We start from the raw sequence: 20,631 nt of genomic DNA on the forward strand, positions 1-20,631 counted from the left end.
GAGCAAGTATTGACTGCGGACTCCCAGCGCAATACAAGATGAAAGCAGAGATGTGCCCTCTCTGCTCTTAGTTAACTTTAATATGTCTGATCTTAACCTCCAGATGAGGTATGGGAAGACTCTATGGACACGGTAGGATGGACAGGCTGGTCTCTAACTTTCCCTCACTTCACCTCCCTTTCCTCTCCCAGATGACTAGACTCATGTATGAGAACATGTGTCTTTGACATCTAGGTACTAACAGCACAAAATGATTGTATGTTATCATGGGGGAGCTGAATTGGATTGGATATTGCATAAGCTGTGTAATTTATGACATAAAAGGAGGCCCGTCCAGCACAGATGTGAAGGATTAAGTAATCATTTGGTCAGGAGGTGATGTTGCTGAAAGTACAGTACATTATGTTCTGGTTGAAGTGAGAAATCTGCCACTAATTCTTATTGTATTTCAGTTGATAGATAAAAGTGATTTAAAAGACTGGCTTTGTCTCCCTTTGTTGTAAAAATGTAACATTATGCAGACAAGTACACATGGAGAGGAGGGAAGGGTATTTTTTCAGTTACAGTTTTATTCTGCTTTTCTTTTTAAACAGCTGAAAAAATAACATCAAACAATGTGCAATACAGATTTAATCAACAATGTCTCTGTCAGTTATACCACAAATACCTTGAAGCCAGCTGCCAGAATACCCTAAAACAAAAGCAAAATATGAAGTTTGTGAATATGAAATTGAATAGCTGCACAGTTTTAGTCCTGCACTATCCCCTTCATCACACATCATATCCAACAGAGCAACTGACAACAAAATCAACAAAGAAATCTTAGAGAGCCTGTTTTTCAGATCTTGATGGTAGTAGAAAATATTCAAAACAAGAACTAGCATTTTCATAAAGATGTACCCGCTGAGTCGTCCTGTCTGCCTACCACTAGGCAGCCTGAGTTACAGTGAGATACAGTGGGGGAAATAATTATTTGATCCCCTGCTGATTTTGTTAGTTTGCCCGATTACAAAGAAATGAGCGGTCTATAATTTTTATGGTACTTTTATTTTAACAAATAGACACAGAATATCAACAAAAAAAGTCCAGAAAAACATATTATATAAAGTTATAAATTAATTTGCATTTGATCGAAGGAAATAAGTATTTGATCCCCAAGCAAAACATGACTTAGTACTTGGTGGAGAAACCCTTGTTGGCAAGCACAGAAGTCAGACGTTTCTTGTAGTTGGTCACCAGGTTTGCACACATCTCAGGAGGGATTTTGGTCCACTCCTCTTTACAGATCCTCTCCAAATCCTGAAGGTTTCAAGGCTTTTGCTTGGCAACTCGAAGCTTCAGCTCCCTCCACAAATTTTCTATAGGATTAAGGTCTGGAGACTAGCTAGGCCACTCCATGACCTTAGTGTGCTTCTTCTTGAGCCACTCCTTTGTTGCCTTGGCCGTATGTTTTGGGTCATTGTCATGCTGGAAGACCCATCCACGACCCATCCTCAGTGCTCTGGCTGAGGGAAGGAGGTTCTCGTCCAAGATCTTACGGTACATGGCCCCGTCCATTGGCCCTTCAATGCAGTGAAGTCGTCCTGTACCCTTAGCAGAGACAACAACAACCCAAAGCATAATGTTTCCACCTCCGTGTTTGACGGTGGGGATGGTGTTCTTGGGATTGTAGCATTCAGCATTTCTCTCCCTCCAAACACGAAGAGTCGAATTTATGCCAAAGAGCTCAATTTTGGTCTCATCTGACCACATCACCTTCTCCCAAGCCTTCTCTGAATCATTTAAGTGTTCATTGGCAAACTTCAGATGGGCCTGTACATGTGCCTTCTTGAGCAGGGGGACCTTGCGGGCACTGCAGGATTTCAATCCGTTACGGTGTAGTGTGTTACCAATGGTTTTCTTGGTGACTGTGGTCCCAGCTGCCTTGAGATCATTACCAAGCTCCTCCTGTGTAGTTCTGGGCTGATCCCTCACCCTTCTCATGATCATCCTTACCCCACGAGGCGAGATCTTGCATGGAGCTCCAGGCCGAGGGCGATTGATGGTTATTTTGTATTTCTTCCATTTTCTAATAATTGCACCAACAGTTGTCTCCTTCTCACCAAGCTTCTTGCTGATGGTCTTGTAACCCATTCCAGCCTTGTGCAGGTCTACAACTCTTACTCTGATGTCCTTTGAATGTTCTTTGGTCTTGCCCATGGTGGTGGAGAGGTTGGAATGGAAGAGATTGATTCTATTGACAGGTGTCTTTTATACCCATAACAAGCAGAGATTAGGAGTACTTTCTTAAAGTGACAGGAGTAATCTGTGTGCCTCATGGGCATATAACCGGTCTGTATGAGCCAGAATTCTTGCTGGTTTGTAGGGGATCAAATACTTATTTCCTTCGATCAAATGCAAATGAATTTATAACTTTATATAATGTGTTTTTTCTGGACTTCTTTGTTGATATTCTGTCTCTATTTGTTAAAATAAAAGTACCATAAAAATTATAGACCGCTCATTTCTTTGTAATCGGGCAAACTAACAAAATCAGCAGGGGATCAAATAATTATTTCCCCCACTGTATACTTGCATGTGTTCGTTTCCTGTCCTTTGTGTTCCTTTATCCAGTCAGACTGACTCACTCACGGTAAACACAGACTGGGAAAGGGGTCACATTCCTGCGAATAATGTGTTCTTCCCCCAGGTGCACTGGTTGTCAGTGGTTAAGTATCTGGAGATACATAATGGGGTATGATTCATCCAGTATGCACAGGTGTGTGAATGAGTGTGTGTGTGAGGCTGGTGGGTGTGTGAAAGAGTGATAGTGGGAGGGGATGTCGAACTTAAGTGGTTTTAGTTGCGTGACCAAGAGAGACATCACATTGTGTGACTCATCACAAAAGCGAAATTGTGAGTGATTCTGTCTGTCTGTATTCCTGTGTCTATTCCCATCTAAAGCTCAATAATAAGCTTCCCCTCATCATCGCTACTGCTGGTGTCATCCAGGTCCTCCAGGCTGCTCTGCACCGCTCTAACACTGCTGATAGTCAGACAGTCAGGTGTAGGATAGGAGAGGATTTGGTCATCTGATGATACGGAGTTGTCTTTGCTTAGCCCCTCTGGCCTCAGAGGAATGTTGTTGTGAGTGGTGGGTGAGAGTGCTGTCAGATTTACTCTTTGTGGTTGGAAACTAGACTCCAGGTGTAGGGAGGTTGAAGGGTCGGGTGGGTGCATGGTCGTGTCATTGCCAGCATGGCAGGCTGCTTGAGGATCCTTTGGCATCTCCATTGATGTTGCATTGATATCATCTGGATGTGACATCTGGGTACAATATGTGGAGTGTGGAGGTTTAACCACAGGCAAAAGATTTGGTGTTCTTGGTCTTTTCGATGAAGACATTGTGTTATTATAACATATTGTCAAAGAAGTCTCACTGACCTGGTCAATGGTCTGTCTCTGAGGGAGTGATTGAGTAGTGGCAGGAATGTTGGTCTCACACTGGTCTTGAGTTTGGTGACTCTGCTTGGTATATGTCTCACCAAAGTTTGGTGCTCGGTGGGTGTGCAGGATGCTGGTCTCACTGTTGATAGGTAGTTGAGAGATGAGGACACTCTTAGTCTTAATCTCATTCAGAGGCAGTGAGGTGTTGAAAATGCTGGTATCACTGCCACCTGGGGGGTGAGGGATACTTGAAGAGCCTGACTCATGCTTGAAGGTTTGTAAAGGGTTGTAAAACATGCCGGCTGTCTGGGAGAATTGCTGATGGGGCTGAACTGCTAGCCACGACTTTTGTTTTGAATCAGCTTCATCCTTCGCCTCATCATTCTGTTGTGGAGAGAAGCGTAGGGTTAGCATGCTAGAAGGAATGCCACCAGAACCAGACAGTCACATTATCCTCTCCCCTTAGCCAGCTCAATAGATCAGTGCAGGGGGCATTTCTCAAATACATTGAAGCTTACCTGTCCTTTGACTGCCAATTATTATAAATACATTCGGAAAAATCTCAATTGTATTTTCAAAAGAATGCCTGAATTCATACGCTGAACCGCATTTAAAATATAATCAAGTTCAATTAAATGACGGGTAGACAAAAACATTTATATTTATATACGGTATAACATTAGTAACTTTAGTAAAAAATACTATATTTATGGAAAGATAATACGGTCCCTGATGTATTTGTTTGCTTTGGATTATATCCAAAGGTATTTTTTCCTATTCTGTAAACCCATACCAATACAGATCATGCATATGTCATTGCACAGTATCATTATTTCTGTGCTATTATTATTATTCTATTATTTCTATCGTGTCTGATGACTACATTGGCTTTGGAATTTAGAGAAGTTTTGATTTTGTTTCCTGCAAATGTGAAAAGGGTAACCATTAAGTCTGTGGTTAAGTGTCTCAGTCTTTGATAAATGAGGGGACATTGTTCTGTCATGAGTTGCTACTTGCAGTGCCAATGTAGTGGCCTGTAGCTATATGTCATGTGTTGGATTCAACTCTGTAGCCTCCAGTGGATAGATATACAGTATGTTTCTTTACTTACATCTTCCCTTAACACATCTGAGAGATGGGCAAACACACCAGCTGTCCCGACCTTCCCCTCCCTCTGCTCTGGAACATCTCCTTTCTGACTCCTCTTTCCTCTGGAGTCTACCTCTCTCTCCCCTGCTCCTCTGCCCTCTTGTCTCTCCAAGGGTTGGTTGTCCATCTGGCCCGGCCCTTGTCTCTCCCTGGGCTCTGCGTCTCTGCTCTCTGGTTCCCGAGGGATCCTAGCATGGCCCAGCGTCTGAGACTCAGACTCCCTCTGGAGAGCGCATCCTGTGAGGGGGCCTCCCTCCTTAACCCCTGAGGGAAGAACAACAAATTTAGACCAATTGTTTTCAACTGCCGAGATTGAGTCCACATCCTGAATGTAAATCTGTACTTCATCCTCAGATTGGTCTCAGCTTGTCAGAAAGTGAGATGTGACGTGGGGATTTTCCCACCTGGATAGAACTCTAGCATTACTGAGGATCCTGAGAAACTGCTTTTTCCATTAGTATAAATCATAAATGGTTGGACCAAAGAAATTACCATCGAATTCAACAAATTATTTCACATTATGCATTTACATTTTATAAAGGAGGTGGAAATAATCTTGTGGAACAAATAGCTAGAATCCAAAATATAATATTCAAAGTTTTTAAATACAATACAAAGAGTTGATATTGAATAATATATGCACAGTATCATACTGTCTTTATAGAATGCATGGCTCACTGCAAACCCAACATCAGCCAAATTAATATAAATATAGTGACTGCTTCCTAATATATACATAGACACACAGACTGACATGTGGTCCAATATATTATGCTGCTGGAGATATAACAGTAATTGTCTTGATGAAAAACAACTGGTCTGATACTTTGGGTGTATTTGGTTTGGCTGAACTCTTGCGCGTGCCTCTGTGCTGAGTTTCTATAAGACGAGCCTGCGTTCAGATCGCATGTCAGCTGTCTGGAACAGAGAGGACCTAAATCCCCCTAACCCATGGGTCTGCTGTTTAAGGGGTCCCAAAGGGCCTCTGTAACATTGTCTGACTGTTTCCTGGAAGCTCCAGATCAAGTAAGAGGGCTAGAACCCTCTACCCCATTGCTCATTGCTTTTTGACAGTCCTATAGATATATTGAATGGAGAGTAATATTCCCTAGCTGTTCTAGGACTTCCCATTCTTCCCATTCTGGTGAAATGCTGTGCTTTATCAAAAATGAAGAAGAGATTTTCCTCTTGATTTTAATTAAATTTAGCCAACTGCTTGTGGATGCAGCCATTAAAAGCTGTAGGGAGGGGGCTCCTTTGTTTATGTTGAACCTCCTGATTGGCCTTTTAGGTCTTGCTATGTTTGTTACTGTGACTAATCTCTATGACCTCTTACCTTTGGAAAGAAAATATCTTTGGAGTGCCTGCATGCCCTCTGACACTACTGTGCAATGAGAGGTTTAAGTGGCTCACTTCAAACCCACTCCTAATATGATTAACCCTGGTTCATTATATGCCACACAAGCCCCTGCTCTTAGAATGCTATCAAATGACTAATGTGGAAGTTAGTAGCAATGGTTATTATGCTTTTTCTATTAATCACACTTTACACAGAACATTAGAATGATTTAGGCTTAAACCACGTAAGACACAACTAAAAAGACATCCATAATGATTATAGACTGAATGACTATTATTACCATATAGGTGCTATTGAAGCTCTCCCAATTATAAGGTATTACATTGTAAAGAACTTGCTGCAGTCTTTGGAACCATGATCAAGTACTGCCACCGTGTGGAATAAAGTGTTATCATTTGAAATAGCTCAGATCTCTGAAGTTCTTGTATACTCAACTAACTTTACACAATTCAATTTACAGAATATACAGTACTTGATTTAAACTCTCAAGCGAGGTTAGATCATCTGATCATTGTATAGTGTAAATCATATCATGAAAAACTGCACTTTTCACGCATTGGCTTTTTACTACTATCGTCACTGCATGCACGTTTTGCTAGGAGACTATGTTGGTATTTAAATGTCTCTCAAAGATGAACTCAATATCCCCATGGTGTGAGAGCTACTGTATGATTGATAATGCATGCTAAAAAATAAGTATCATCATGGCTCATACCTGCTGCTGTAACGCTTTGAATGGCTGCAGAGACACCAGGAACATCCTTGGGCCTTTCCTCTAGGAAACAGCAAGGCACTGAAGTCATCTGACTAAACTGTGTTTCTTGTGGTTTGGGTTCTCCAGGATTTTCATAGACATGGTTGATGGGAAATAAAAAATCCTTGCTGTGGAAGGAAACACTGCTCTCAGCATGAGACCTCTGACCAGACGTTAGACCCTCTGAAGTGGGAGCTTCATGCACTGGGGTTCCATGCTTGGTTTTCAGCCTGCCCACATTATATTTGGCTCTTTGATTTAGAGGTTTGTGTTGGCTTACCAGTAATCTATTTCCTGAGCTGCTCTCTGCTGCTGAAGTGGGAGAGGGGGGGGCAATGGCTGCCAGGCAGAGTTTGTATTGGCCAGATATCATTTCAGAGATCAGGCCTTTTTGGCTGATGGTGCTTTTTGGCAAAAGATGCTCCTCAGAGAGAAAGCAGAGAGGGAGGACATCTTTTTCTCCTTCCCCTGTTTGGTTTCGGTCTGATTTCACACCTTTCAGAGAACCAAGAGCTGACATAACACCAAATGCTTTTTTCTGTGTGAGCATGTTTGTGTGGGTTTGAGGATGGAATAATGGGCCTGGCAATTTAGATGAAACAAACCTCTGAGACAGCTGTCCTGTGCAGGTTGGAAGAGTAGACTCCAGAATGTCTGATTTCTCACTCTTATCTAAACTACCATGCATTGGGACTGTTGTGTTTTCCTGTGTCTGATGAAAGCACTCAGGTTGTGAAGGGAAATGTATGTTCTTCACATTTTCTGTCTCTCTTGGGTCTGTCTGTTTTTGAGGTTCAGTCATTTCACGTTCCATGTCCTTTTTAGAACTCTCTTGCGCTTCAGAAACAGGTAGCAGACAATAGCTTTGTTGGGAAACTTCCCTTGCTGTGCCCTCTGAATTTATCATTGTTTCTGCATTCTCTGTTGATCCATGGAGATTCCTCTGAGAAAGACCTGCCCCTAAAGTAAGCCCCTGTCGTTCAATCTGAGGCTCCATTAATGCCAGCTGCTCATCAGATATGATCTGCAGACAGATTTGGAGATCTGCTGTCCGAACATGAAATACATTATGTGCAGCTAACTGCGGTGAGTCATTGAATGGTATGATTTGGCATGGTATTGTGGCAGGGTTCACCTCTGCAGTCATACTATTCAGAGGGTTAATATGCTCTGATGGTGCAGCAGCTTGTATAATAGCAGGGTATTGGTTTTGTGTGGATACTGTGCTGCGTGCACCAGGCTGGTTCTGTACTGAAGCTGCGATAGGCTCTGTAAGATTCTGTACTGAGACTATGATAGGTGTAGAAGACTGACTTTGTGCTGAAGCTATGACAGGGTTCGGTGGTGTGGTCTGTACTAAAGCTGTAGTTAGCTCTACATGCTGACTCTTTACCAAGGCTGAGCCTGTAGTAGACTGACTCGCTACTGTGGTTGTGATGGTAGCAGACTCAGCGTGCACTAAGCCTGGGATAGGTAAAGCAGTTTGACTCTGTTGTCTTGTGACAGTGGTAATAGACTGACTTTGTGTTGTGGTTGTGACAGGAATGGCTGACTGACTCTGAGCAGAACCTGTAATTGTTATGGGATGGGGGCGTTCTGGCAGGTTAAAGGGTTCCATACGTGTCTGTTGTGATGATGCTGAAGTGTCTCTGTCTCCTGAGGTCATAGTGGATGATAATGTCTGGCAGCTCTGTGAGGGTGTACCTGTAACGGTACATGTGGTATTATAGCTAATTGTACCTGTAGGTTGATTCAAAGTCAATGCTGAAGGATGTGGGTCAGGCTCTGCAGTGGTAGGTAGCTTTAGCTGGTACTTTGGAAGGAAGCTGGTCTTGGCCGTAGTGGAGATGCTGGAGGAGGTCTTCAGAGATTTCCTATTTGCATTCACCATACATGGAGGAGAGCTAGCTTCCTTGGGTTGGATATGTTTTGGATTTAAGTGGTGGTTTATGAAACTGAGATTGATATCCTGGCTGTGCGCCTGTAATCTGTCACTCTGATTGGTCACATCACTACTGACTGAGGGAAAACATTGAGTCAATATTTTGCTGGTGTTTTGGTGATTCCGTGGCCACTGGGCACATATGGTATCATCAGTTCTCTGCTTCTTCCTCTCTGAGGGAATATGGCTTACACAATGCTGTGAGACACCGTCGGTGTGTTTTTCTTCATAGATAACCTTCTCTGCCACAGGTTCAGTTCTGTCGGCACTGCCTGGATTGGAGGTGTTTATTAATCCAATCGAAGATGGTTGTGTTGAGAAAGATTGTTTTTTCAAGAGGGAATTTTTAAGAGGGATACATGAGGAATGAAGATGGCTCGATGGTTGATTTGAATCCACATGAGTGGCAGGGGGCAGGTTGGCTGGAAGGCAAGATGGATGACACACAGTTGCACTGCTATCTGTTTTAGACCCCATTGATGTGACTGCTGAGCATCTCTGATGAATCTCCTGTATCCCATCATGCTCAAGGTTAGTCATAGACTTCTTTGCCTTTGAAATGCTATGATCAGTGCTCTTTTCAGTGCTATAGAGCTTCTTAAATGTCCCACCCCCATACATGTACCACTTGTTGTAAGCAAACTTCTGTGTTTTCTTCCTGCGATACTTTCTGCTGCTTGGCTCCCCACTAATGTCAGTGCTATCCCCATCTAAGCTGAGACGGACCTCCTCAACAGATGATGTCATCCCGAGGCCTTCTGTTGTGGGGATGCAGTCCACGGCTGCCTGTCTGACTAGTGGGCGGTGGTGTGATGCCTGCTGGTCCACAGATTTGGTGACAAAGCATGCTGGGTAAATCTGCCCGGAGCTGCCCCTCCTGCCTAGTGTAACATAGTCTCTGTGATGGGGGGAGGCTATGCTGCTCCTCTCAGAGTGTTGAATGCTGACATTGAAGGGCAGGGAGCTGCTCCGGGTCAGGGGGGCGTGCTCCAGGCTGGTAGAGCGCTGGGTGGGTACAGAACAATACATGGCTGACCTCCCTCTCCCTATGTCCGGTCTATGCCAACTCACGGCAGCGTTTGAGTGCTTGTTGGTCCTCATTTCAAAGTGAAATGAATCTTTGTAGGTGTAGGGCATGGGAAGGTCAATGCTGCCTTGCTTAGACAACACTGTCTTCCGCGGCCTCACGTTCTCCAGATGTTTGTCGTCCACTACGGCGTCGTTTTCAGATATGAGTTTTGAAATCCGCTCCTCCAGTTTCTTTTGCTCTTGCTCTGATACACTGCTTTTGGTCTCTGGTGTGGTGAGGCCAGGGCCTGTATGAGTCTGTGAGGGGTTGGGCTGGTCGTGGAGCTCCATACTGGACTCTGTCAGGGACTCCATGCTGTGGTCATGTAATACACTCCCAGGGCTGGATGTCCTGGATGTCCAGTGGTGCTCGCTGCTCTCACTGAAGCCTGAGTCGGTGCTGTCATGGCTCTGAGACTTCCCTCTGGACATGGAGCTCCACTGCTTGGAGAACAATGTGGCCTCCTGCCTCTGGAGGGGGAGATGGTGGCGATTTGGGGTCAGTGGAGGCTTTTTATTGCCTGCCCTCTTCTCTTTTTCATCCGTCTTTATTTCCTCCGGGCCACTCCTTACCTCAGATGGCTTTGTACTCTGGACCAGGGAGCTTAACTCTTTCTGCTCATTCACAGGGGCCAGGATGAGGCCAACTAACGCTGCCTGGTGCAGGGCCCAGCCTGTGTCTGGCCCAACCTTCTGAACAGTAGAGGCCAGCACAGAGCTGACAGAGGTGGTAGTCAGTGCAGGGAGCGCACTGACATCCTTCTCCATACTCCCTGAGTCCTCACTGAGAGCATCCACAGAGAGGCTGGAAGAGCAGGTGTCCCTGGAGCTCTGCAGGCTCTCCTGGCTGCTCAGGCTGCTCTGCTCTGACTCAGAGGAGAGGCGGGCATGTGCCTGGGTGCGCTTGTGCTTGTAGAGGTTGCTCTGGGTCTTGAAGGAGATGCCACAGGTGGTGCAGGGGTAGGGTCGCTCCCCAGTGTGGCAGCGCAGGTGCTTCTCCAGCACACTGGGTTTCAGGCAGTCGCGTCCACAGTGAGGGCACATATGCTTCCCTGCAGATTTGGACTTAGCTGCCAACACAGCGGCTGTCCCCAAGCTTGTTGCCTGCTGATGGAGCTGCAACCCACCTGCGATGTGTAGAGTCAGAAACGGCAGCGTCTCTTTGGAGCACAGAGGAGGGATGGAGAGATGGAGTGCAGGAGGGTCCTGGGATGCTGCTGGTGGTAGCTGTGCCTGTGCCTGTGGGTGTGGCGCTAGACCAGGCATTGTGTGGAGGAACACGGTCGTCAGCGGGGCCTGTACGTGCATCTTGTTCTCCGTCTGCTCTGAGACTGAGCTGCTGGGTGCTGGAACATTCACAAAGCTAGGCATGCCAGTCTCCATGGTAACGGTGCCGTCGTGATGTTCCGATGCAGGGCCTCTAATTACCTGCAAGAGAAACACAGTTTTCATTAGGCCTTTGCTAACTGGGATCAAAGGATAACTGTCTGTTTGAATAGGAATGCTACTCTTGTCTAGCTCATATCCAGGAGAACATAAGTCATTCTCTGAAGACTTGTGGTTATTGCACTAGACTGGGCTGAGAGGAATGTATGTGTGGTGTGGCATTGACAGTAGATATCAATGATGATATCAAGATATTAAAATATCTTGAGATATTAAGATATCTAAGGTACATTTAACATTGAAACCAAAACAGACATTCAGTCCCAGGGTAGTATTGTGAGAATAATGTAAAACGAACACAGCAGAGTTGAAACATAATGGCAGAGTTTCAACCTAGATGAAGCTACCTATAACAGACTAGCATAGAGAGACATGTTATAAAATCTCTCATGTTATGAAAATCTCTCCTGATATCTCTCTGTTCACCTCAGTGTACAGGAGATCCCTGCCAAACATTTGCATGCAGAGCAGGCGATGGAGATCTCTCTCTCTCCCTCTCTCTCTCTCTCTCTCTTTCTCTTTCACACACACACACACACACACACACACACACACACACACACACACACACACACACACACACACACACACACACACACACACAGATCAGTGAGTGCAGTATAAGCTGACTCACCAAGAGGGAGAGGAGGGTATCAGGTACTTATAAATGTCTTTTATCTGATCTGTTGAAATGTGCCCACTGCAGACTGCACCAATGCCCACTGTTACCAGTCTTTACAAACAAATGAGTTCTCCCTGACATTACCGTGACCTGTGCTCTGATGAACCTTTGTTTTATTTTTCATTCTCCAGGGGAGTTTGCTTTTCCCAACAACTAAGTAAACTAGGTAAACAACAACTAATGAGGATAGAAATGTTTCACCCAGTAATTGAAACCTCTGTAGCACCCCGTAACCAGCTTGTTATATTTGGGGCATGTATACCTCAATTACTGTTGCTGTGAATCACATATGTATGTGATCGTTTTACATAATGGATGTGTCACCCACAGGGCTGTTGTTGGCTTTAAGCTTGGTGTTTGATATCTGTGAAGCAGAAGCACACCCACGCCAAATACTTTTGTTTTGCAGCAAAATTCACAGTGATGAGTGAGGAGTTGCATTCCGCTCAACTCATTCAGCAAATATGAATAACAAGTCATTTGTATAGCTCATGAAGTTATTTTTCAAACTCTTTTGTGAAATTAATATGTAGGAACATGTGTTAACAACAAGGCCATATTCTTGAATCTAATAGCAGTAAAGGAATTCTAGGAGAAATAACGTCTGGCTCTCATATTGATTTGCATAGAAGCCAGCTATAATATTGTGTCAGGGCCTTCCTCTTACAGTAACCTGTTTAAATTTTCCATCAGTTATGTAAATTAGTAGGTGAACCCAGGTACCAGGTTTGTTTTCAGAACTGCTATTGAATACTACAGCTTTAGTTGCTTTTCAAATCAATTAATCCTGATTCTGTTGAAAAGTTGTTGTTATTGTCATATGCAAAATTGTAACAAATATTTGACTGTGTCTCGTTTTTCCTTTTCGTTTAGTTTTTGCTACAGGGTATAACTGAACTATACATTTATTCTGAACATTTCTCAATCCAACCCAAAGCTGTCTCCAAAAGACTAAATTGGATGAATAAATAACTTGAATAGACTCTATGGGAACAAAATATCAGAATAGCCTAGTCAGATAACTCACCTTTCCACAAAGTTGCATTGGGCTACTTTACTTGTAGCCATCCCACTGTCCACATCCAGGTGCTGTCACTGTCCACTGGCCAGCCAAGGACAGTCAGTATGGGAACTAAGCTGACCAGACACATTTGAATCTGTCTCTTCGCAACGGTTCTCGAGAAACAGTTCTTTCACCTAAGCCCTTTGTTCTTCTCCCCTCTCTGGGTTCTTTCTGAAGTCTTTGCAGAGGAACAGTTTCTTGTGATGAGGAAATAGAAACCCAGTAACGTCACTAATGCAAATGAGAGGAAAAGAAGATGCATTGGGTGATGAAAGAGAGAGAGCGCACATGTGCGTGAGCGCGCGCGCGCGCGAGAGAGAGAGGAGGGGGGGGGGGTGACGGGTAGAATGAGTAAAAACACACAGATGGACAGATATGAGAAGAAAACACGAGAAGACAGAGAGATTGCAGAACTGAAAGTGTCAACAACATCCCTGACAAAATGAGGAAGTGCAATGACATACGCATGCTTACCTTTAACTGTACATCTCTCACAGGCTGGCAGACTCACTTTACCTTCAACACTGTGAGAACAGTACCTGACTTCTTGCTCTGGCACACTCGCCCCCACTCCCTCCCACCCTCTCTCATCCACCCACTCACAAAAAGCGGAGGAACACACACAGGAAAGCTAATGTGGGTGTAATCAGTTTGCAGAACTACACTGGAATTATCTCTACTGACAGAAAAGAAAACAAAATGAAATTAAAGTAATTGGACTTGGAGTGAATCTCCCACCCACCATGGCCACCACCACAGCCTCGTTGGCCAGCTTGTGCCAACCCCCATCTGTGCCCCAGACTACAGGTGCCATGTGTCTGTGTGGGCAGTAGACTGATGGCTGCTTTCAAGATAAGAAACAACATATCTGCAAATATGTTTGGCACCTGAAATATTATTACATTTGTGTTAGTTATCATCCAACACTGTTTCTTCCCTTACAAGTTTTTTTTTCATCCACTTTAACTCCGGAAGGGTTTATCTAGGCTTCATCTGAGTATAAAATGTAAGTATTAATCAGTATTTTTTTCTGGCACTGTGGGTCCCGAGAAATAGCCAAACCAATTCTACCATCTCTTCTTCCTCTTCCTCCTTCGTCCTTACACTCAGTGCTTAATTAAGACTTGCCTATGGTCAATGAGAGCCAGCTTGTACTTTGGCCTCATTTGTCGGTGGGAACAAACTAATCTAATGATCTATTCTACTCAATGTCCGCACACACACGCACACACATACACACACACACACACACACACACACACACACACACACACACACACACACACACACACACACACACACACACACAAACATGAGCACATACGCACACATACACACATACACACATTCAACTCATCTACTTCTGCTCAAGTGAATCATGTCAACAAAGCTGTTTTTGTGAAAGTGACCATCTGTGCACTTGGTAGCACAGTTCAACAGAAAGAAGTTGTGCAGATAAACCTGATCTTTGTCAAAAGCCATTGAGTGATGTCATGCAGTATATGTCCAGGTTTGATGTGTATTACAGTATGGGGCACGGTTACCTGCATGTCTGGCTGACTGTGTTTGGTCTCCTATCCAACAGTATTGAGAGAGAATGATGATGCGTACAGTAAATCAATCTGCACCGCCCAGGCTTGAAAGCCCACTGACATTCAGAGAGCTCCAGAGTAGAGCATATCAGATCTTTATTGTCCCAATATACCCTCCATGTCCATGATCAGGAGATCATCTATATGCAGAATGCTCCCAATCTAGAAACATGATCAAATATTAATGTCAAGCCAGAACAGCAGGCACAGTGAAGTCTCCTGTGTACACATTTGAACAATAGCTGTGGCGTTAGTGACCATGTTTATCATGCTTATCTTGGCCTGGTGAAGACCACACCCTGGTCGAAACACACCACTCTTGTCCCTGAGTGTTTTTCGCTTCTATTGAGCCAGGTAATCACTTTTTGTGTTTTTGAATGTATATTATGTAGAGCGATACATCCCTGTAACCCAATGTGGGTACTTTTGAATGTGCACCATGAGAAATTATACAGTTTTACCTGCCAACCAGAGAGTGCTCCCCTGTCCCTTTTTCATGTTCAGCATTCATCCAACTGTTGTATGTTAAATACACACATAAGTGTTGGGTTCTCAAGTTAGGCCAATAGGCCACTATCAATGTGTGAATCAGTAAAGTTGAGTGTTTATTGGTGGAGATATGCAGATAACTAAATAAGTCCATTGCAAATGCCTGGGATTTTCATTTCCCACCAATAGCATATACTTATACACTTACGATTTGTGTGACAAATTATGCTCTCAGTTGATTAAGTTTAATCATTAGAGCTGATAGATGCAGTCATGATGTACTCTCAGAACCTCTGAAGTGGGTAAATGATTTGTACATTATCTGAATGCATGATATCTGTGAAAGTATGAACACTGCTCCTCCTATGTAAATAGAAAACAGTTACTTTTCATATGATTTCACATATACTCTCGTTCGACCAACCAGTCTCCAAGGCAACTGCAGGCTAGTCCTCTGAAGGGACCATGGTTTGTGTTGGCATAGTAACCAGACACCTCATTCCTTACATGGAATGTTGTGAGGTGTTTTGGCAGAGGATACAAGCCACACTTTATGCATGGCTACTAAAACTTTATTTACAGTGCCTTGGTGTATGTACAATATAATGTAAATATCTAGTATACAGGTGCTTACACACTTCTATAGTAACTAAAAAGATTGGTCTTACAATTTAAGTTTTCTGCATAGTCTTTTGATTTATATCAGTCTGTTTGTGCCAAGCTTGACTGCTGTTATTCACTGCAGGGTTTTGGACTCATGTGGGGAGCCACATGCAGGAAGTGAGAGCTCATTGAATGTGCAAATGTGTGGGTGTTGCGATGCTTGCACGGTGCGTTGAAGCAGTTCTAACAAACTTACTGAGGAAGTTTGGTGAGTCCAAAGTCTTGGCAATTGGCTTCTCAAAATGAGCTATTTTGGTCAAAATGCCCGCTACTATCTGACTTCTAACAGATCACAATATGATAGCATATCGGCTAAGACAACAGATAAATCACTCCAGGAACATCTGTTTTTGGTATAAAAGTAGTCACGGATGACTTTCATGTATTTTTTTTATCAGTTCTAGGTGGGTCCTTCTTTCACTTCTTTATGACTATGGCCTTAAATGCGCTCGTTCAAATTCCCTCCTATCATCTGTATTCCAACAGTTGTGTTGAGTAGGCTGTAAGCCAATACCAATAACAATAAGATGAAAAATGAATCAAGTTTTTAGTTTCTGAGACATGATCCCTTTAATATAAGCTTAGACTTTGATGTGCAATATGAAACTTATCAGGCATGCCTACCTGGTGGTCTGTTGTTTCTATTATGCTGTTGGGTTTAATATGCCATGTGTGTTGTAGTGTAAGCACCCAGCTGCTATACATTGATGGCATAGTTTGTAGGCTATAGATTATGTCTTTTCAGATTTATTAACAACAACAATGGAAACAGATACAATGAGGTGCATTACCGAGAACAGTAGTCCTACTGTCATTTGTGATACTTGCGCGCCCTCCTGTGGATCAATTTGCGCACCCTCCCAAATGGCCCTCCCTCCTCATCATAATCTGATGATGTCACTATGAAAGATTGAATATAGCTATATGTAGCTGTGAGGAAAGAAAATTAGATTTTTTAGCAACTCAATCGTTTCTGTTAATGTTTTAGTTGTTTGCATGTTCATTTCATTAATAGTGCTACAAAATAAAACTGCGCAGCGCAATGAATCAGCCACAGCTGTAGAGGCACCAGAGGCACAAAACATGACGCATTACCCAAATTACGTACAACGCGTGCATTGGAACTAAGCGCCACTTGCACCAAGGCTAAGGTATTTGGCTTTTTCAAGTTTAAAACAAACGTAGCTTGTCTAAATGTGTGATTATATTATATCTATACAAATGTTCTTGTTGTGGTTTAGATAATAATACCCAATAAAACCACATTTGCGCCCGTTTGATGCAGTTGATGTCTGCACTGCACAATTCTGTGCTAGCTAATATTGTTAGCTAGCTAGCTAGCTAATGTCTAACTGCAAAGCCTGGTTCATTCATTGGGGAATCTCACTGGGGTTTTTATACGAGAGGACCTCCCTGCAAACCATTATTATTGCAAGATAACCATGTACATATCTCACGGTTTCATGATCATTTTAATGATGAGCATCTGTCGTGGTTTAATTCCAGCCAAGTTGTCATTGACTGAATAATCAAGATGTATCGCAACAAACCGACTTTGAGAGACCGACAACACCTGTACAAGCTCATCATCAGCCAGTTACTGTACGATGGGTATACCAACATCGCCAACAACCTCATCAACGAGGTGAAGCCACAGAGCGTGGTTTCGCCTTCAGAGCAGTTGATGCAACTTGCCAAGATAGGTAAGTGGGATCTGATGAGTTTGTTCTCTACGTCGTGTATGCAGTGTGTCCGATTTTAACTGTATTGCTGATTGTTTTTAGGAATGGAAAATGATGACAGTGCAGTCCAGTATGCCATTGGCCGTTCGGACATGGTGGCGCCTGGAGTGGGCATTGATCTGGAGTTTGATGCTGATGTCCAGACCATGTCCCCTGAAGCGTCAGAGTATGAGACCTGCTACGTCACGTCCCACAAGGGGCCGTGTCGTGTAGCCACCTACAGCCGTGATGGTCAGCTCATTGCTACTGGCTCTGCTGATGCTTCCATTAAAATCTTGGACACAGAGCGCATGCTGGCCAAGAGTGCCATGCCCATTGAGGTGAGACTTGAGTGGAGATATAGTGGAGTCATCAATGACTGATGTCCCTGTGAAACCTCCAGTTAAACTTACAGTATGATAAGTATTTGTGTGTTGCTTCTATATTCGGTAGGTCATGATGAATGAGACAGCCCAGCAGAACATGGAGAACCACCCTGTAATCAGGACGCTATATGACCATGTGGACGAGGTCACCTGCCTTTCCTTCCATCCCACCGAACAGATCCTGGCCTCTGGCTCACGCGACTACACCCTCAAACTATTTGACTACTCCAAGCCCTCTGCAAAGAGAGCATTTAAACATGTACAGGTTTGTGAAAAATGTATAGCTACTGTTCTATAAAAAGCTCCACTCGAGAATTGAGAATGAAGGTATGCCAATTAGGCAAACAAACATGTGATTGGGTTCCATGTTGTTTTTCATCACTCTCTCAGTGCCTATATTTTATTTCCGTTCCCAGTTAATTTTTATTGGTGAGCTACTTATAGCCATCTCTCTTCCCCACAGGAAGCTGAAATGCTGCGCTCCATTTCCTTCCACCCATCGGGGGACTTCCTGCTGGTAGGAACACAGCACCCCACCCTGCGACTGTATGACGTCAACACCTTCCAGTGCTTCGTGTCATGCAACCCCCTGGACCAACACACAGACACCATCAGTGGAGTCAGCTACAACCACAGTGCCAACAGCTATGTCACCTGCAGCAAGGATGGCAGCATTAAGCTGTGGGACGGAGTGTCGAACCGCTGTGTGACCACCTTTGACAAGGCTCATGATGGTGCCGAGGTCTGCTCCGCTGTCTTCTCCAAGAACTCTAAGTACATCCTTTCCACTGGTAAAGACTCTGTGGCCAAGCTCTGGGAGATCTCTACTGGACGGACCCTGGTCAAATACACAGGTGAGGTGCCACCTTTGATTTCAGCCATTCTCTAAAGACCTCTTCATCCCCACTACCCTGCAGTTTCTCTCCTGAAAATAGAAAAAACCCCAGTCCTTTCTTCTAGCATTGTGACTGCCAATAGCCCCTGGTCCTAGCATAGATTACTTTTTCTTATGATGACTGATGGATGATTCACTCACTTACAAATGTATTTGTTGTAAGTCGCTTTGGATAAAGACGTCTGCTAAATGCCATAAATGTAAAAAATAATGAATTAGGCATCATGTGATACTGTGGTCTCTTCTTTTCTGACAGGTGCGGGGTTGAGTGGTCGTCAGATGCACCGTACGCAGGGCGTGTTCAACCACACAGAGGACTATGTGCTGCTGCCTGATGAGCGCACCATCAGCCTGTGCTGCTGGGACTCGCGCTCTGCAGAGAGGAAGAACCTGCTGTCACTGGGCCACAACAACATCGTTCGCTGCATTGTCCACTCGCCCACCAACCCTGGCTTCATGACCTGCAGCGACGACTTCAGAGCTCGATTCTGGTACCGCCGCACCACCACGGACTGAGGGCCAAGCCTGGGGGGTTGGTCTGACTCCATTGCTCCCTCATCACAGCGAAACAGGGCTCTAGACAGTGGGTTACCTTTGTCTCACCACCAAGTTCTCCTGCTGCCTTTAAACTTGTAACAAAGCTAGTCTCTTTGGGTTTTGTTAGAGGTCAAGCTGCATCTTGATTTTCTCTCTCAATGACTGTACTGTGAATGTTGCGTATTTTAGATGAAAACTGTAAGAAGTTTTGTTCTTGTAACTGCACCATGATAGACTCACAGACTGGGGGCGCCATTTCCTCAGACAGTTGCAGGATGAACCTATCCGAGCCTTGTTTTTAGCCATTTTGGTAGAAAATCACATTAATCTAAATTGTTTAAGTTAAATGAAGAGCATTATTGAGTAACTAATCAGTTAGATTTTTGAAAACATTGATTGACATGATGATACATTTCATTGTACTGCATTTTGATCAAAACAACGGTGTAGGTGAGTTGTTGTGGTTGTTTTTCCACTTTTATATTTTGTTTCTCTACTGTCTACATGTATATGATGTTACAAATTTTTATTAAAAAGTTTAAAAACATCCATCTGACTTCTAACATAAATTGCCCCAAACCTCTGAGAGAGCCAGCATTTATTTAACCCACGACTATGGTTTGACCACATTTATACACCAGAGTTGCTTCTCTTGTTGCTGCTTGTGGCGGAAGAGTATTTACAGAAAACCACAGTCATGGTTGATTGTTACTATTGCTATATAATGAGATGCAATCATTTTCTTTAAGGGATCATTGTTCTTTCTTGACATGAGAGCATCCTGTTAATGTGAATTCTATGGTCAAATGATGAGCCATGCTGTTTTCATACCCTCTGTTGGTTAAAAAGGAATCAACTAACATTGGATCAAATGACCTGGCTTTTAAATTAATAATCGTATTTATTTTTGTATATTTTTAGTGTGCTCAAAGCTTCATGAGCGTGAATGTTTGTTGTGTGTTTATTACCCTTCATCTTTCTAGCCAGTGCACTGTCTGGCAGGTCCTAGACTTCCCATTGCCCCATTAACCTGACCCCCATCCAAATTTCTCAGACATGGTTCTCTCTTTATGTTGTCCTGACAACAAAGGCTAGGGGCTTAGGAATTCATGCCTTTCAAATAACCCCCCCAAAATAAATCCCCTGAGATGTGTGGAGGACAGAAACTGAGAAAAAGGGGAAATGCTAGAAAAAGAATTGGATGGAAATGTAGACAGTAAACCAGAAAACCAGCTGACTTCCTTCTGCTTTACCATAAATTCTCTAAGTAAATTGAGGGAGCTGAAGAGTGACGGGGGTGGGGCAGTTGTGAGAGGGGGCTTCAGAAGCCAATAGGACTGCGGGAAAGCAAGTCTGTCAATGACTATAGGCATGGTCTCCCCGCCCTGTTTGTAAAGAGTCTGGGTCTCAGTGACAGCTCAGACAATATGTGTGAGACAGAGGGGGACAAAACCACCA

The 20,631-nt window shown here is 43.8% G+C and overlaps 2 protein-coding genes across 6 annotated transcripts; one reads left to right on the forward strand and one right to left on the reverse strand.

The window, feature by feature from the left end:
- Nucleotides 1-552: 552 nt before the first annotated feature.
- Nucleotides 553-13,102, reverse strand: znf831 (zinc finger protein 831). 4 transcript variants are annotated; one of them, XM_083667831.1, is made up of 5 exons: nt 12,855-13,102; nt 6,651-11,127; nt 4,538-4,839; nt 3,424-3,810; nt 553-691 (listed from the first exon to the last, which is right to left on the reverse strand). In XM_083667831.1, exons 1-5 carry the CDS (start codon nt 12,870-12,872, stop codon nt 653-655), a joined length of 5,223 nt encoding a protein of 1,740 aa, XP_083523957.1. In that variant the 5' UTR covers nt 12,873-13,102; the 3' UTR covers nt 553-652. The 4 variants fall into 4 exon arrangements, with proteins under 4 accessions (XP_083523957.1, XP_083523956.1, XP_083523955.1 ...); XM_083667830.1 differs by lacking the exon at nt 553-691 and adding an exon at nt 2,011-3,306; XM_083667829.1 differs by lacking the exon at nt 553-691 and having other exon boundaries at nt 2,011-3,810.
- Nucleotides 13,103-13,764: 662 nt separating this feature from the next.
- cstf1 (cleavage stimulation factor, 3' pre-RNA, subunit 1) lies at nt 13,765-19,720 on the forward strand. Of its 2 annotated transcripts, none has more exons than XM_083668019.1 (6): nt 13,765-13,896; nt 17,141-17,337; nt 17,419-17,696; nt 17,809-18,006; nt 18,205-18,595; nt 18,893-19,720. In XM_083668019.1, exons 2-6 carry the CDS (start codon nt 17,169-17,171, stop codon nt 19,150-19,152), a joined length of 1,296 nt encoding a protein of 431 aa, XP_083524145.1. In that variant the 5' UTR covers nt 13,765-13,896; nt 17,141-17,168; the 3' UTR covers nt 19,153-19,720. The 2 variants fall into 2 exon arrangements, with proteins under 2 accessions (XP_083524145.1, XP_083524144.1); XM_083668018.1 differs by lacking the exon at nt 13,765-13,896 and adding an exon at nt 16,699-16,785.
- Nucleotides 19,721-20,631: the final 911 nt, after the last annotated feature.

The sequence above is a fragment of the Argentina silus genome, assembly GCF_951799395.1.
Source record: "Argentina silus genome assembly, chromosome: 4".
Classification (NCBI taxonomy): Eukaryota; Metazoa; Chordata; class Actinopteri; order Argentiniformes; family Argentinidae; genus Argentina; species Argentina silus.